The following is a 17,267-nucleotide window of genomic DNA, read 5'->3' as shown; positions in this document are numbered from 1 at the left end:
GGACTTTTTGGAGGGCTCTTGGCTGGAGTCTTCTCAGGAGTCTCGGCTGCCGGTTTTTCTGGAGTCTCATCTGCTCTCTTAAAGCAAGTGTCCAAGGAAGTTTGAACAGATGTTCTTCAGGGAGACGGGCTATGCAGTGAACTTTTTCGTTGGCGTGGCATCGCATCAGATCGAGCATTGTAAAATCAAAACTGACGTCAGAAAGTTGAAACCAGGTGTCAATTTATAAATGTTGTAAGTGTGAAACGTTGTAACTCGAAACGTTGTAAGTTGAGGACTGCCTGTACAGATTAAGACTCATTTTTTCAAGTCTGAACAGAATTATGTTATAACCGACCACAAAAATCCACTGATCTAGAGACAGACATGAATGGAGGAAGAGATCCCCATGAATTAAGACCAGTAGTGAATCTAATATAGAAGAAAAGACAAAACAACACAGCGATTTAAAATATGGATAAAAATAAAACAATAATCACCACACTGAGGACAATGAATACACGTGGGGCAAATGCTTCCAAACACATACATACATATTGATGAAAGAAAAGATCAGGAATATGGAAGGGAAAAGAAGACAACCTCTGTCAGAAGTTTGCAGTGTGTTGTTACCCCGGCTTCCCATCCCCTTCAAAAGCAGAATGGCATATAATGGAGAGGTAATAGCATTTCTCTGCAGCTCGGGATCAGCTGCATCTAGAATAATAAGGCATTAAATTCTGGACATCAGAAAGATAGTGACAAACTGAAGACAAATTTCAAAGAACAGATCTGATCTGGGGGCTAGAGAATGATTTATAAGGCAAGATTAAACGAGCTCAACATTTAAATATTAAAATGTGCTGTAGCTTGGCTAAGTGATGACTAAAAGGAGGGAGAGAAGCCTACAAATATTTGAAATGTATAAACACCAAAGAGAGAGGAATTATTTAGTGTGACATCTGTAGGTGTAACCATGAGAAAAGAAGTGAAATTAAGGAAGGGAAAAAATAATATAGTCTGAATTTCAAGAGAAAAACTGTCTCACAGCAAGAACTGTTAAGCTGTGACAGTCTCAGGTAGCAAGTGGTCCAACCTTCATCACGGGAGACAGCTCCTCTTCAGCCAAGGTCCCAAAGATGACCCCAGTACAGGATTTTTCAAACTACTTGACTTTGGTTAGGTTGAGGGGTGACTAAAGCCTCAGTGATGGATTTATTACCGCACCAATTAAAACAGAGCTAAAACTGGAGGCAGCATAAAAAGGTAAGCTCGATGCTAAATTTTCAATGGCTGTCTTGTGTGAATGACTAATTAATTCAGTGTATAACTTTACAGATGCTTATACCATATTGTACATGGGATAAGAATTGTCAAAAAAGCACCATTTTCATAACAAAAAGTGACATCGCCATTTAAAAGTCCAAATCCCGTTTGCAAATTATACTTTGGCTCCTAAGTCACTATAGTGCAGGGGTGGGCAAAATGTGGCCCACCAGGCCATTTTATCCGGTCCGCGGGGCCCCTAAAAATTTGGAAAATTGATATAAATCTGCCCCCGGTTGCCTGTCATGCGGGCCTCGATGGCTTGCTGAAACTCAGTAAGCGGCCCTCTGCCCAAAATAATTGCCCGCCCCTGCTATAGTACGTGCGGACGGTTGTCCAAAGTTTACAAAACCCCAATGACACCAAGTAGTTAAATGCGCTATACAAGAGAAAAGAGAAGAGCAGAAGAACAAACAAAGCCCAGGGAGTGATGCATGCTCTGTCATTGGAAACCCCCTGAAGGCGGATCCGGAAACGGTATCAGCAGAGTTGAGAGGAAACACTGCTTTGGCAAAACACATGCAGTCTGGTTTAAAGGAGGGATTTTGTTCCTTGTTGCTGGAAGACCACGAGTATACCCCATCCCACACGGGAAACGGTTAAGAAGTGGCAGAAGAATGGCAGCCAGAACAGAAAGGTGAAACCTTAGTGAGGCCTCAAACCAAGAGGTATTTTAGGTCGAGTCTGGGGCAGCAATATGCTAGGTCTGAAATAAGTGAGGATGGAGCCAGAGAAGAGGGTGGAGCAACAATATGCAGGATGTAGCAACGTATTGCAAGAGCACTGTTCGAAACTGGGTTGACTGCTAATTAAAAAACTGGTACTTTTGTCATTACATGATTGTATTCAGCAACATTTAGGCGATGCACTCTGCACCCAAACATCCTGTTAACAACAAGAAGCGGAAAAAACAATCCAATACCGAGAAATTTCACAGTAATTTTGAACAATGACTCAGAATACCTACTCTGCCTCGCAAACAGCCTACTAATTAAACTCTCTTATGAGCTCTATTAACCAGTTTTTCCAATACACAGAGGAAAATCACATATTACAGACCGGAATACAAAATCTAATATTAACCACACAACCTGTATCTGCAGCATTTTAATCTGATCAACTGAGACATCCATAAAAACTGCACGCTGAAATCCAGGAAGGTTCATCTGTAGTAGTTTCATCTATGTAGCTTGCTTTACATGGCATCTGCAAAGACACTAAAGGGAGAGGAGACTCTCTCTCACACCTATTCCAAAATAACTTTACTTATAAAATCTCATTATCCACAAATGTGTAGACTACAGTGAGTCTATGGGACAAATTCTGTCTTGTTAAAGCTTTAAAACAGAAGTCCTTCTACAACCTGCATGAAATCTGAACCAAGAGGCTAGTTTCGACATCTGGAACACCTGGGCTTTTTCTAACGATTAATATTCTACTATTTATAATATTCTTTTATATACTGTCTTTTGGAAGAAAAGGGTAATGCACTACACCAGAGAAATGTTGCCACCTCATTGTGCACACATACTAGCCAGTTCTTTCACTGAAATGTATTAATAATCCTGTGAAGTCCAAGCCAACCAATTCACAGTCATTCCCTCTTTGTCTAAAATACAAGTTTCAACATGATACTTTCAGCAAGTGTATTTAAAACCTCAGCAAAGGAGAGGAGAATTTGGGCAAAAGAACAAAGCAAGGAACAAAAAACAACCCTCCTCCCCAAATGAACAACCCGTCCCCACAAAAAAACCCCCATTGCTTCAAGACTCAGAATGACAAACTTATTCCCTTTCATATGCGAGATAGCAGAGCAATTCCTTTTCCTTCTAATGTCACAAATGTGACTATTAACAATACTGGGTATGTACAGAAGTTGCTTTTTTCACCATTTCAAGTGCTTTATTGCTGTGACATAACAGAAGCACACAGCTTTACAGCACTTTAAAAATGGGGACAGCACTTTAAATGAAGTATTACATTTGAAGCACTGTATTTTATAGCACTTTAGTAGCCTACAGCACTTTAAATAATTTCTGTACGCAGGCCAAGTTTCTGGCAATAATGCCAGCATCCCAAATGGGCTTTGTTAGTGCTCTCCAGCACCACCGGAGTAGCCGGGGAGTACTAGCCAAGTCTGCAAAAGACAGCAACCCACCCTGTTCCCACCAGCTAACTGAGACAGCAGTGATCAGGCCAGACGGGCCGATGCACAGCCTTGGGGCAGATATGGTGCCCGCTCTCAGCGACGGGGGGACACATTGCAGGTGAGACGCACACACTCACCCTGAGATCCTGCATGGCTGAGGACCAGATGCTTGGAACTGGGCTGCCACCTCACTAAAAACTGCATTTTTGCCATGTTTAAGAGCACTGTACAATATGCATGGAGGACTTCTGTATACACCCGTCATGCCTGGATGGTCTGGTTAAAAGCTACATTCAACGGCTGGCCAAAACAGAAAAGATGCAAGACTCAGCATACAGCCACGTGGCTTTGCAAAGATGTTCCCTTTAGCAATATTAAACAGGTGACACCTTACAAATCCTATGCATCCACACACACACATATATTAGATAGATAGATAGATAGATAGATAGATAGATAGATAATCTATCTATTGATATCTACAGATATGTATATAGATATCTACAGATATGTATAGATATAGATACCTCTATCTATCTATATCTATAGCTACCTCTAGATACCCTATTCATCCATTCATCTATCCATCTCAGGTCAGCCTAATCGCACATTAGTAGTTTCACTGAAGTCAATCACTACCAATAGGGATAATCAAGCAAATTTGTCGTTATGGTTCCAACCTACCAGGAAGCAAGAAAAATGGATTTTTTTTTTTTTTTAAAAGAATGAAAGGCTTCCAGATGAAGCAAGAAAAAAAATAGAGAAATAGAGCGAATAGAAAATAGAGATGGATAATTGGAAATGATAGTGATGGAAAAGAATTAGGAAAAAAAAAGGACATATCAGGGAACAATTGTTTTGTGCCCTTTTCATGCCTGCCAGCAGAAACGGTCAAGATAACCCTCAGATGTAGCAAACTGCGACCCAAGGAGAAAGGCCTGTTGCCTTTTGCTGCTTTCAAAACCTGCGAGCACAGGAGGTATCCTCAGATTCAGCTGATGAAGCTTCAAAATTGCACGTGGAGACATTTATACACCTTGGGAACAGGTGTGTCAGCCTTCACGCCCCAGGAAGTAGTGATCCTTTTAGTAAAACAGAGCTGCGGATCCTGTTGCCACTCTGTTTGCCGATACAACTCATCACCCATCTGTCTTTGCAGTAGCCCGGAAAACAAACTACTAACAAACTTTCTGAACCCATGTCAGCAAGCATACAGGCATATATGTAATAAAAAAACTCCATATTCTTGCCATGATCTACACATTCCCCTATTGTGAAACTGAAACCATGAGATAACACCATCAAGTGGACTTCCCAGAGAGCAAATGGGGGATCCCTGAGCACTTAGAAAATGAGTACTGTGTCCCACTAAAGAGTGGGGAAGCAGGTCTGTTCAAACGCAAAAATGAAAGGGTGAAAAATGAATTTCCATGCCTGAAGAGCTAAGCTCAAGGAATGGGGTGCTTTGTCTCTCCGCTCAACTCTCCTCATCAGCTAAAAGGGACCCCAAAAGTTTGGCATCTCCAGTTACAGAAACAAGCAATGGTGGTGAAGGAAAGAGACCCCCCCCAGCACATCCAGACAAGGTTCTGGACATTTTGAAAGTCCAGGATATCCCCAGACACAGAACAGCCAAAAAGAAAAGCAGATAGGACTCATCTTAAATGATTTTGATGGGATATTATAGTACCCCACTCAGGGAAAGTAGGATTGTGTGTGTGACTAAGGAGAAGCTGGTTGCACGGATCACAGAGGGCAACAGAAAGAGTGCTAGCAGGTGAATCATGGCATGGCTGAACCGGGGGGATGGGAGCTGTGCAGGTTTAAGAGAAAGTGTTAAAAGAACAGGTCCAAATCCCTTCTCATCTGCTTGTACACAGAGACATAACAAGCCTCGAAGCTCCAATTCCTCTTAAACTTGGAGACAGTGAGCAAATAAACCTCTGACCGGAAGGTCTGGAATATGCGAGCACGGGGCTTTTACCTCTGAAATTTCCAATGGCCAAGTTGTTGGAAAGGATTTGTGCCTGGAAAGACCTCAGTGCAACAACTATGAACATGCTCAAGGGAGAACCCTGTCACAGTACTGCAACTATAATTTTGCTTGAGATGAAGATGGAAAGGGTCTACGTTGGCCACCAGAAACGGTGTCCTTTGTCAGGTCAGATTCACTTGATGAAATCCTATCATCCTGGAGGACGGAGAAGGGCTTGAGCATGTGAATTTTGAAGAGCAGGCTCAGGGGCTGTCAAGAGACTTGATGGGGGATTCAGAAGAGAAGAATTGCTGGGGACGTAGACTCCCAACAGATCTCAGGATCTTTGTGATAGTCACCCCAAAAGTCCAGGATGGAAAGAGTTCTTACAAAGCTCCTGTACCCATGGAAGAAAACACCCAGTACTCTAGGACATGGAGAAACGATGGCCAAACTGTGGAACAAAAGAAGTGGAAGGGATCTCCTGGGTCGTTGATCCAGTCCGCAGCTACCTAATGCAACCATATCTTAAACCCACTCGCAAATTTGTCGGTCTGAAAACCAGTTTGGTTTCTTGCCCTAACTACTAGCGCTGTGAAGGATGGTCATGTGGGAAGTGGGAGCAGTGGCTATATCCATTTCAGCAACAAACCAGCCACGAACAGCTTTTGTCGCTGTGCAAATTGCCTGGGATAAGCAGCTGCATTTAGGCCAACCCATTCTCTGGGATGGTTGAAAGCTGGAGGGTCTTCAGAAAGACAAAAAAAAAAGGTGTCCCCTGTCTTGGCAGGGGAAGGATGGAAACACATCTTGTCTACTTCTGTCTTTTCTCCATGAGATCAAGCCTCAGCTGTAAGTTGGGGACCCTGTAGAAACTGGTGCCAAACCTCCCACTGATTTTTGGGAACTCTTTCCGGTCCCTTTCCTTCCTTCTGTCTTTGTCAGCTCTGGGTCTGGATGGGAAGAAAAGAGGAAGGGTTAAAGAGAAAAGAAGTCAGGCATGAGCACTTGGGTATCGGCTCTATGCTTCTAGAAAAGGGAAAGATAACGCTGGAGAGAAGTGAGTGGACCATGCTCAACAATACAGGACTCTGACGGATTCTTTGCAGACTTGTTTCTGAGAAGTGGAATAATGCTGCATGTCCTATTTTTAGGATGGAAAAGGTGGCCACAAGACATTTCATCCAGTGGATAAAATCACATGCATAAAAATAATATTAGGACTGGAAAGCACAATTCCAGAAGCACAGGTGCATCTTATGTTGCTGAGGTACCACAAATCCTCCGTAATTAGAGATGATGGGCCAGTGGTGTTATTTACTCAAAACAAGAAGTTCATATGTAAAGAATAAGCTATGCAAGCATTACAGGTATTTAAGACACTTCAGAAAAGTCTCAGATTGAAACTGCTGGAGTTAATTAGAAAGGTCTGTCACAGCACTTAGTGTCATGCTTTCCCCCACTTGCCCCAACATCCCTTTTCAATGGCTTTTTTCCTGTAGCCAACAAATCAAAAATTCTTTTGTTCGCTTGTGTAGAATATGCATAAGACTACTGCAGCGAGGCGATAAAAGAAAATGACGGATGCAAATATGACCGCTTCTCCTCTGCATTCAGAAGAGACATTAAGCCATTCCAAATACATTTTTGAAATCCAGCAGTAAGATACTGATTACTATTTCTTTCCCCAATGCTAATGAATGCACTCCAGATACTTAACACAAATGTTCATTTAGATAATCAATATTTAGAGATTTTCCTGGATATGCAGCATTGAAACTAGGTTCATCTGTGCTCAAGAACAGAATCCGTTTGAGGAAAGTGGTGTAAAAAGGACATCAGGACACCAAATTAGGAAAAAAACGTATCTTAATATGTTAACATGATATTCAGAATAATAAATATAACTGCCTTTTAGATTTAGTACACAGTTCAAAATGCATTACCACTCTTAATATGTTAAATATGTTTGTAGCATTTTAATCTCAGTCCCACTGACATAAAAACCGCAGCATTTCCGACTCATGAATTACTCGCAGACAAATGGATTTTAAAACAAAAATTAGAACGTATTCCTTGTACTCCATTTGATCAACTACAAGAATTTTCTTTGTTCAGCCCTAACAGATAATATTTTATACTGCTATCTGGCTCTCTGTCCCTCTAAGCACATCTGAGTTTCAGCTGCAATTGCACTTACTCTTTTTGACCATTTCTTCACTCGCTGCATTTCTACTGCTGACTCATACACAGAAAACTAACATTTAGATAAAACAGCCATAATGGTTAGACTAACCTACGAGTCACCTCATCAAAACCTTAAGCTAATTCACTTAACTTGGGATTAGTTTCCGGATAAACGGACTCTGGCAGAATAGTCAATCTGATGCCTATAATAATGAAGTTTTTTTTCCATTTTAACAAATATTAATTGAGCCAGAGACCTGTGTTTTCAAGGAAACCGGAAAAAGAATTAAATATTATGTTTCTTGAAGGATCTACAACCTGGCCCATTTTGGAGGTACTAAATATGACCTTTAAAAAAATAACAAAACAAATCACTGTTCTACAATAACATTAACTAGTCGTGGCACAGCTTCCACAATGGCTGCACACAATGTTTTTTCTGTTGGAAGATCCTATTACTTTCAGAGCTAGCATCTCTTACATTTAGGCACACTGGAACAAAGCATTTGCCATATTAAATCAGACTAGCTTAAAGAATTCAGTATCTTAACAGTGACCGGTAGCAGATGCTTCAAAGGTGCAAAAATCCCTCCATAGTTAGCAATGATGGAATTAACTGTCCCAAATAGAGGTTTTTTCTAAATGCTGTTAGTAGCTGGTTTATGCCACATAGCATATGGGTTTTTATCCTTTCTAAACAATTTTTGAAATCTTATCTAACATAATCCCTGTGTCATATAATCCTATCTACTTAATGCACTTAAAATGGGGAATACTACTAAAACTGGCAGTATCTCAAAATGGAAGAAACTTTCCATGCAAAACCACTGTAAAAGTCAATAAAAAAAAATCTTAAAAACTGTTAGTTTTCAGCTTGGAGGTTCAATCATTTAGGATCAAATATACAATGTGCTTCACAATCAGTTTTTGCCAAGTTTCTTACAGAAAATTCAAATAAAGGGCCTGTGATTACAAACTGTCCATAAGTGTTCGGCTTGTAGTTTTGAGAAATCAGACCTTAAACAAAACAGGAACAACACTCAATTTCAGACATCACAGATCTATGATATTTTCCCCTGAATAAAAAGAAAGACCTTTCTTCATATTTTTCCTATCCTATATACATATAAGATAACACAACATTTAACTGTGGCTCCTTTCATCCTAAAGTCAAGGTCTCCACTGTGCAGTACTGATTTTTTCTGCTATCAAAACAAAGAAGTTCTCTTTACCTCTTACTAGCAATGTTATTCAAATGCAGACTTGATTATGTAATTATTTCCTATCCCCATTCACTATTTCCTACCACTGACTTTAATGATTAATTCTACTATGGCTTTACCTCCTTACATTATAGTTCTGTGTTTATTTTCCCCCATGCTCTCAAGAGGGACATTTCTTGAGCCTAGCTGACCATACACCAGAACTTCCAATTAAGATACTTAAAAACTCAAACCGCCCAGGCTACAGACAAATGGGCAAGCTGGAAGGGCGATGCTTACTGGAAGCAGTAGATACTGAGTTTCTTTGTCATCACCTGCTTATTACAGCTTTGAAGAGACTCTCAGAAGCTTCTTTCCAGGAGAAGAAGCATCTTTTATGGCTAAGTACAGACAGTCAAAAATCCCAAGGCTGAATCAATTCAATCTTCGCAGGTTAGTCTAAGATGTACAGATCAAATCAAAAAGCAAGTGAACAGTGAATGCTTCTGATTTTGGAAAGCGGCCACATGCCTGCAGAAACCGGAGGGTGCTAAAGCACGCCTCCCTGCTAGACTGGAGCAGACAACTTGAGCCATGGCTAGCCTGCCCACCCTGCCATAGGCGGTTCACAGGGGAGGTGCAAAGCATCCTGGGACACTGGGGGACTATGAGTTAACTTGAATCTGGAGGGGAGCCGGGACAGAAGTTCAATATAACCAATTTAAACTAAATCAGTTAAGTCTGATACTGCGTAGATTCATAGATTGTAAGGGGCTGGAAGGGACTTTGCAAGATCACCGGGTTCAGCCCCCCTGCGCTAGGCAGGAAAGACAACTGGGGTCAGGTGACCCCAGCGAGGTGACTGTCCAGTCTCCTCTTGAAGATTTCCAGGGTAGGTAATTGTACCACCTCATCCATCCAGGTTTATCTTAAACTGGTTTTAGCCATTTTGAAAACGGTATATGCGCACTGAACTTCTGTTGTGATACAGATTGGAACCGGTTTCTGATCACTTGTACTAGTTTGTGTGTAACTTCTGTCCCTAGCCTATTAGTTCGCACTATGCTATCTGGGTCTTCTTCCTATATCTCAGATTTACTCTTGCAGCTCTGAACAGCAGATAACGGCTTCTGCTCTTGTGAAAACAAGACTCTTCATGGAGATCTCAGGTATAGTCTCCCGAGGTATTTAGCAATTCTGCACGCTCAAATAGAAAACACTTGAAGAGGCCCCATTTTCAGACAGTGTCAAGCAGCCACTCTCTGAACACCTGACCCAATTCTAAGGCATCACCAGTTGAGTGCCAACAAATCTGATATTGGTCAAAATTGCTAGTCATTAAATTAAATCTAGGCTCCCTCCTTCTTCAAAAATACCGCTGTGTTGTGTGCTGGTGAGCCACAGGGAGTAACAAAGAAAACAAAACAAAATTCTCACATGCTTGCCAAAGGAGCTATTCCCTCTTCACGCTGCCTTAAAGGAGTTTCATGTATGCTTTATTTTCAGGTTAATCGTTTACCAGTGCCTATGGGGAAGGCCTTGGATGCAGCAGCACTGCCTGCAGCAAAGCTTCCTTCTGCACCCTGCAATGGTAGGATACGCCTTGTATCACAGCCGTGCTGCTTCCAGTTCCCCCAGGTAGAAACCTTTGGGGTTACCAGATCAGAAGCACTGCTTCTTTCAGGTCTTCCATAAGGTAAGGGGGAGATGCGGGGCAGGAAGTTTAAGGCCCATAGCATCCAGCCACTGGTTTAGGCAACACAGTTTCTTTCTAGCAGCCAATGAATAAGAGTTGATCTCTGTACTTCTAGTCAAGGGCTTGTACATCCAACCTCTTTACCCTCGATGCATCACTGCTTATACCACTCACCCATTGGGACTCAAATACCCTACCTGGATTGAAATCTTACTGTGACACTAGACAGATCTCATAAACGAAATGTGGCAATCTTTCTCTATGCTTTATTCACAGAGTTGGGTGCAAATTCAGAAGTCACAATGTATTGCTGTGCCATCTTGGTGGGGAAGCGGCAAACTTTCTGATTATACCAGTGTGGAATTATAGCATACAAAGGAAGAAGATGCAAATTGTTTCATATGCTATACGTGTTCACATATTGCTATCCTATATCAAACTTCCTGTTTCCCAACGCATCTGGGTCTTCATAAGATTTTAGTGCAATATAACCTGCGCCTTGTAGATCGGGGTGGGCAAAATACGGGCTGCAGGCCAGATCTGGCCCGCCAGCTGATTGCATCCGGCCTGTGGGGGGGCACTTGCCAATTGATTCAATCTGGGTCACAGCTGCCCCCAGGCCCAAATAACTGCCCAACCCTGTTGTAGATTAATGTTGAAGTTTCTCCATACATTAACAAATCAATAAACAGAATTTTAAAAATAATAAAGTTACACTATTTGGGCTCACTGTTCAATTTGTTATAAGACCAAAACAATATTTGAAATCACCACCAGCAAACATTTTGAGCAGCAGCAATAGAAACCTCTTTGAGACGGTGCACCAACTGCACCTTTCTTCAAATAATAATAGTATCTGGCCCCAAACAAGTTGAATGTGCCCTTTTCAAAGGTCGCTTTGAATTCAGAGCCCAGTGTTCCCACTTAAGTACCATATTTATTTGAATATAAGATGAGGTTCCCCCCCCCCTGCAATCAGTGTAGGGAAAAACCTCCTTATATCTGCGTAAGAAGAGAAGGGGGTAGCAGGTGGCTGCTGCAGCTTTGACTCTGGCCCAGACTCTTGCCCCTTCCCGCCCTGCTTCCCCTTTACAGCTTCTGCCCCCTTGCCCTGCCGCCCACCCTCCCCTTTACTGTCAGGTGCAGCTCAGCTCAGGCTGGGGTCTCTCCAGGGCACGGAGCACATGGAAACTCCTTTGCCTGGTGGGCAATCAGCAGTGCCAACACTGCTGCACAGCCAGGCAAGGGCTGATCTTCTACTTGCTGTGCTCTGGGATGGAGCAGTGGGGGCAATGTCTGACAGTAAGAGGACGAGGCAGAGGCTGTGGGGAGCTGGGGGTGCACGTGGCGGGGGGCTGCAGTGGGAAGTGAGTGGGTGCAGCGACTTATTTTCTATACCTGGAACATTATAACAAATTCATAAATTTTCCAGATATACAAACTAATAATGGGGGGGGGGGTGTCGTCGGTCGTCTTATATTCCAGGTTGTCTTATACTTGGGTAAGCACAGTAAATGAGAGTTTCTCCGCTACCTCCATTTGGAGACAGATCAAACAAACAGGGAGAATCTGCAATTCGGTTTTAATTTAAACTTGGTTTTAAGCACTGGCTTACAAATTCTTCTAAAAAAAAAAAAAAAAAAAAAAAAAAAAAAGCAATGTTCCTCCAACTAGGGTACAAATACCCGAGGCATGCAATGCCCTGATAGAGGGTACATGAGAGGAAGAAATGAGAATGTAGAAAAGGAAAAGGGGAAATCAAAATGAGGAGGAAAAAATGTAGCACATCTTGACACTCTCTCTTGATTACTGCAGAGTTCACACTATGGTTCTGGCAACATAAAGAACGACTCTTTTTATTATCTGTAACATGAAATCAGAGGGATGCCTAGGCAATATTAAAAAAGGTAGAAGGATGCGTGACCCTCAGAAGTTTGAGAACCAATGATTTACAGCAACAGCTTCCACCTATAAGGCCATCTCCCTTTCATCTACAATTGTTTGAAAATGTTTGTACCATTTTTTTTTTTTTAAACTCAAGTTCTATCTTTTTCATTTTTGGAGAGCAGCTGATTAAACCTGAACAACTGGGCTGTTGGACGAAATATGCTGTAGCTCTGAAATGGTACAGCAGGGACCAGTTTCACTGTTAATTTAAAATGCTAGAATTAATTAGGTAGTGTAAATGAAGAATTTAATAAGCACATTTTACAACCACAAGTTCTGCTTTTATTAAACATCTCTGCCAAAGGAAGGAAAATATCTTTGGTCTTTCCGCTTTTCCTTGTCTCATTCCCTTAAATTCACTGCAACTAAAATACATTTTTCAATGGCTACCCTTCCCCCATAATTAAAATGTATGCCTGAGTTATATCTCCTCTTTCAAATCATTAGCATCTTTTAAAAATGCTACTGTATATCCTGACTGCTCTGAGAAGCTACCAAACAAAACTGAAGTTTACAATTTTGGTTTTGAATACCAAATTAAAGGCTGTCTTAGAAGCTGTCATTCCTATTCAACTCAAGTTCAGTGTAGTACCAAATTAGCATTTTTTTTCAGTAAAGGAATATGCTTGTTTAAACATATGTCTCTCCAGAGCGAGGGGTAGCATCAGGAATCTTGGGGTTTTTTTTTTAAATTCACTACTGTTCTGAAAGACCTGCATGAAGACGTGGAAGAGATGATTATTGTTAATATACAGTAACTGTTTAATCCCTATTTAAAATAATGATAAAGCAATCCTGAACATAAATTCTCTCAGGAGGATCCTGTATGTTTAACAGACTTTGTTTAGCTTTGAACTCCTGGTAAAAAAAAATATCTTGGGAGTCTAAACATTATCTTGCTAAAATCTGTGCATTTCCTTAACAGAATGGGGAAAACTAGATATTTTACTTGCACCAATTAAATCTTGTCAGCACTCCCCTCCCCCCCTTGGAGATTTTATAATATCATCCTGCTAGGCTTAAAATTTTAGATCTACATTTAGAACATGCCCTGTTAATTTTTCTTCAAGCGCTCATTTAAACGTCCCTTTGCAGCTAACTAAGTCCAACTCTAGGCTTTCCTTTATGGTCACATTTTTTTACTTTACCAGAAAGCAGAATATGTGTATGCAGAAAGTCCATATTTTCATGGACAGTACGCCAGTGCTCGTTTAAACGCATTCTAGATGACTGATGCCTTGCATTTTTTGTGAAACAAAAATTAACATACATTCCACAAACTGGAAAATCTGAAAAAAAGCAGCCAATATCCACATGGGACTGAAAATAAATGCCTGTTTCTGAGCTCAGATCACAAGCGAGCCATGAGAAGCTACTATGCAATATAGTTAATTTTATTCTGTAGTACACCTTCACCTCCAAACAAATAATTCCATAGTACATGACTGCTCATAAAAAAGAAGATACCCACTGAGGAGGTAGTTCCTACAGGACCTCGCCTCTATAATAAAACATGCATGGAATGATTTGGAAAGGTACTTCAAGTCTGATTTTTGTATTTGCATTTTGCTGCTGTTCACATGGGCCAAGAGTCTATCAAATTGGTTAACTGGGTCTGCTATACAGATCGGGTCTTGTTGTATGTATTTTTTATTTGTCAATGCCTTTCTGGGTGAAAATACTGCTTCTTCATGCCTTCTAAGGACATACCTCTTGCGTGGTGCTATTGATCAGCACCGACAGCCGAATGACTCCAGGTTTTGATGAGTCTATATTCAGCAGTTTAACCTCTGCTGCTCCCCAGGTTTCAAGGTGAAGGAAATGTTGCTGAATTTGGAGAATGGCTCTCCAGGCATCTATGCTACTCCCCTAGAGACCGGGACCTCCACCTGCTCCATTGGACCCTTCATTGTCCCATTTGCTCTCAGGGATTTTTGAAGCCAGAAAGCAAGGTTGAGGTGTGGTGGCATCGGTCATCGCCACAAGGCAGATTACACAGCAACAAAGCAGTGAGGAGATCAAATGCAGAAGATACGCCAAAATGTGTGAGTTGAGCAAAATGGAGCCTTTTGGAATAAAGTCCTCTCCACAACCTGAAACTACGCGACTGGACTGGGACAATGGAAAATTACTGGAAGGTAATATTTTCAAAGGGGCCTAATTTCCATTTTCAAAAGCGCCTTGAGACACTTAAGCTGCAAAGTACCCCTGAATTGCAACGAAACTTGGGCTCCTAAGTAACTAAAAAACTCTTGAAATCACAGGCTCCTAAACCATTTAGGCGTTTTTGAAAAATTTAAGCCCTGAACCCATACTGAAAAACCGAGCGCCCAAGATTTCTAATGATCGCAAGGAATAATCCAGGAAAAATGTTAGATTCTTCAAAAAGAAACCGAGCCCTTGAAGCAGACTGAAATACAGGGGAGATAAATAATACATAAGAGATAAATAATACGTTTCTTTAACGAACTCCCTCAATAGAGGGGTTCCCATCCCTGCAGAGAAGTAACAGAAGTATCTCGTGACAATATTTAAAGAAAAGTACCACATAGTTTGAGCTATCCAAGCAACCAAAAAATATCCTTATAGCAGTTGGAAAGTACTCTTTCATGATCAAAGTCCAAAATAGAAGTACTTCATTCCAGTAGCATTTGCTTTTTTAAAAATTAAAAACTTCTAATGTTTGTCTACTCACTCAAAACAACTGAAGTTAGCTGTAATTTTAGTTTCTTGGATTTTTTTTTTTTTTTTGATCGGAAAGAAACACAATTGTTTTTTAGCTAAATAACAGCCATGAGGACAAAGATCCAGGGAAATGTATTATAGCACTAGGTACTTTGCCACACTTGCAGCTCTGCTCTTAAACCAATGGAACAAGTCATGGTTTAAATCAAATAAAGGGGGGGGAAAAAGAGTAAAGAAAGTCAAGATGCCTCTACCCCTTCATACACCTGAAGCCAAGTCCTAATCAAAAGCACGTATTAAAATAGATGCATCATGGACAATGTGCAAAAGAGAACTCAGCTGGACTACACATTTGAGGACTTGATCTGCCCTTAGGCTACTGCCATTTATTCTGTGCCTTGGTGTTGAACTTGAAGCGGTTACATGTCAAAAAGTAAATAAAAAAGAAACAGTTTGTGTTTAAAGAGCACTATGTGGATGATACAAATACTGCTAGCACAAGGGTTATGGGAATGCTAAAATTATATATAAAAATATGTATTTTACATGCCTCACTTTTTCATTCTCTCTCTATACAGCGTTCATGCCCATTTTTCATCTTTCACTTTAGGTCTCCAAGCATGCATTTTTATAAAAGACGGCTCTTTTTGGAATCCTTCTGTTTCAAGGATTGATTATTTCTTTGCTGCAAGTTAAGGAAAATGGATCAGAGCATCTCCAGGGTGCTGTCTCCTATGGGTGCAGGCCCATATGCAATAGGCAGCGCAGCAGGAAAGGTGCTCAGGATCGTTATGAAGGGTTGAGCATGGCACACTCGAATCAAACCTGCTCCCTGCACAACATCCTGCGACTGGCTGGGTATCAGGGAATGCAGACGTGGTTCCCAGACAAGGCCGGGTGTGGCTATAATGGCCGTGCATTTATCCTGCGCATCCCCAGCTGCGTAGCACCAAACAGTCAACGTTTCAATCACTCCCGATTCTGAATGGAAGTAATCAGGCCACACGGCTCTCACAAGCTGCTGGAAAGCTGCTGGTTTATTCTGCAGCCTCTTTTTATGATGTGCTGTGCACTGCTCCGTTACTAGCTATGGCTGCAACACGTCAGCAGCAAGGACATACTGAACGTGCTCAATTCTCCGGACCTCTCCTACGAGAGCATGTACGTATTTCTCTTCGTTTTGATGCAGAATCTCGACTCTTAAGGAGGGATTTATTTCTGAATCATGGGGGGGAGAGCTCTACCAACAGGGCTTACTCCATGAGAAAAAAGGGCTCAAGCAAAGAAACCATTTCAGAGAATAAACCTACGAACATAAACCTGTAGTCAAAAGCACAGGTTATCCTTGTACAATTAAGTGCAAGTAAATTAAAATGGAAGAGTATCAGGAAAGCCAATGCTAAGTAAAATGGGTTCTGTAACTGTACAGAAGTTATGTGTTTCAGATCAATCTTGGCTGTTTGTTTTGTCTAGTTCTGTATGAGGGCTGGAATAAGAATAAAGGTCTACAGCATGTCTATATACAATGGGCACCCTTGAAAACAGAAGGTATCCCACCTGCAGGAAATTTACTGGGCTGGTTTCCACATTTCCCATTCTGGACACAAACAGTACCGGTATATATTGTGTTGTTGACACCATGCGCAACTCCATTAATACTTGAAAGACTGAGAACTTGGGCTGTCTAGAAGATTATGTAAAACCGAAACGCGCGCCAGCTACGCCAATGTCCAAAATACGTAAGCGCATACCTGTAATTTTGTCTCTCACGAGTTTGCAAGATTCGATTTCACCAATGCTCCCAAACAGACTCCTGAACTCCTCCTGTGTCATATTCTGGGGTAAATAGTTGACTATGAGGTTGGTTTTGCTGTCGTCTGTGGCAGCCCCTGTCTGCATGGGGGAAGGGCAGTTTCTACTGTTGCTGGAGGGTCCATTGGTTGTATTGGATGTAGGGCCATTCGACACCTGAGGCTCCATGGTGCTAATTATCTAAATAAAGATAAAAAGGAAAAACACTGCTTGAAGTTTCGCAGATACAATTGCTATTTTTAAAGATACTGATAAATGAATGAGTAGGTAGCATTCACGGCCAATTTAGACACTTTAACCGAAAAAAAA

General features: G+C 41.3%; 1 protein-coding gene across 9 annotated transcripts in view; it reads right to left on the bottom strand.

Moving 5' to 3' along the window:
- Positions 1-17,267, bottom strand: part of ELAVL4 (ELAV like RNA binding protein 4) — a 111,883-nt gene that overhangs the window by 38,045 nt on the left and 56,571 nt on the right. For 6 of the 9 annotated variants that reach the window (XM_019479308.2, XM_019479306.2, XM_019479305.2 and 3 more), the window contains exons 2-3: positions 16,898-17,138; positions 6,317-6,382 (exon numbers count right to left, since the gene is read on the bottom strand). In XM_019479308.2, the coding sequence (XP_019334853.1) occupies positions 6,317-6,382; positions 16,898-17,138 (307 nt within the window). The remainder of the gene's footprint in view (positions 1-6,316; positions 6,383-16,897; positions 17,139-17,267) is intronic. The other 3 variants (XM_059727820.1, XM_014598734.3, XM_014598736.3) reach the window with 1 other exon arrangement.

The sequence above is a fragment of the Alligator mississippiensis genome, chromosome 5 (genome assembly GCF_030867095.1).
Source record: "Alligator mississippiensis isolate rAllMis1 chromosome 5, rAllMis1, whole genome shotgun sequence".
NCBI classification, from domain to species: Eukaryota; Metazoa; Chordata; order Crocodylia; family Alligatoridae; genus Alligator; species Alligator mississippiensis.
Note: the sequence above shows the minus strand (reverse complement) of the source record. Positions and strands in the feature narration are given on the sequence as shown.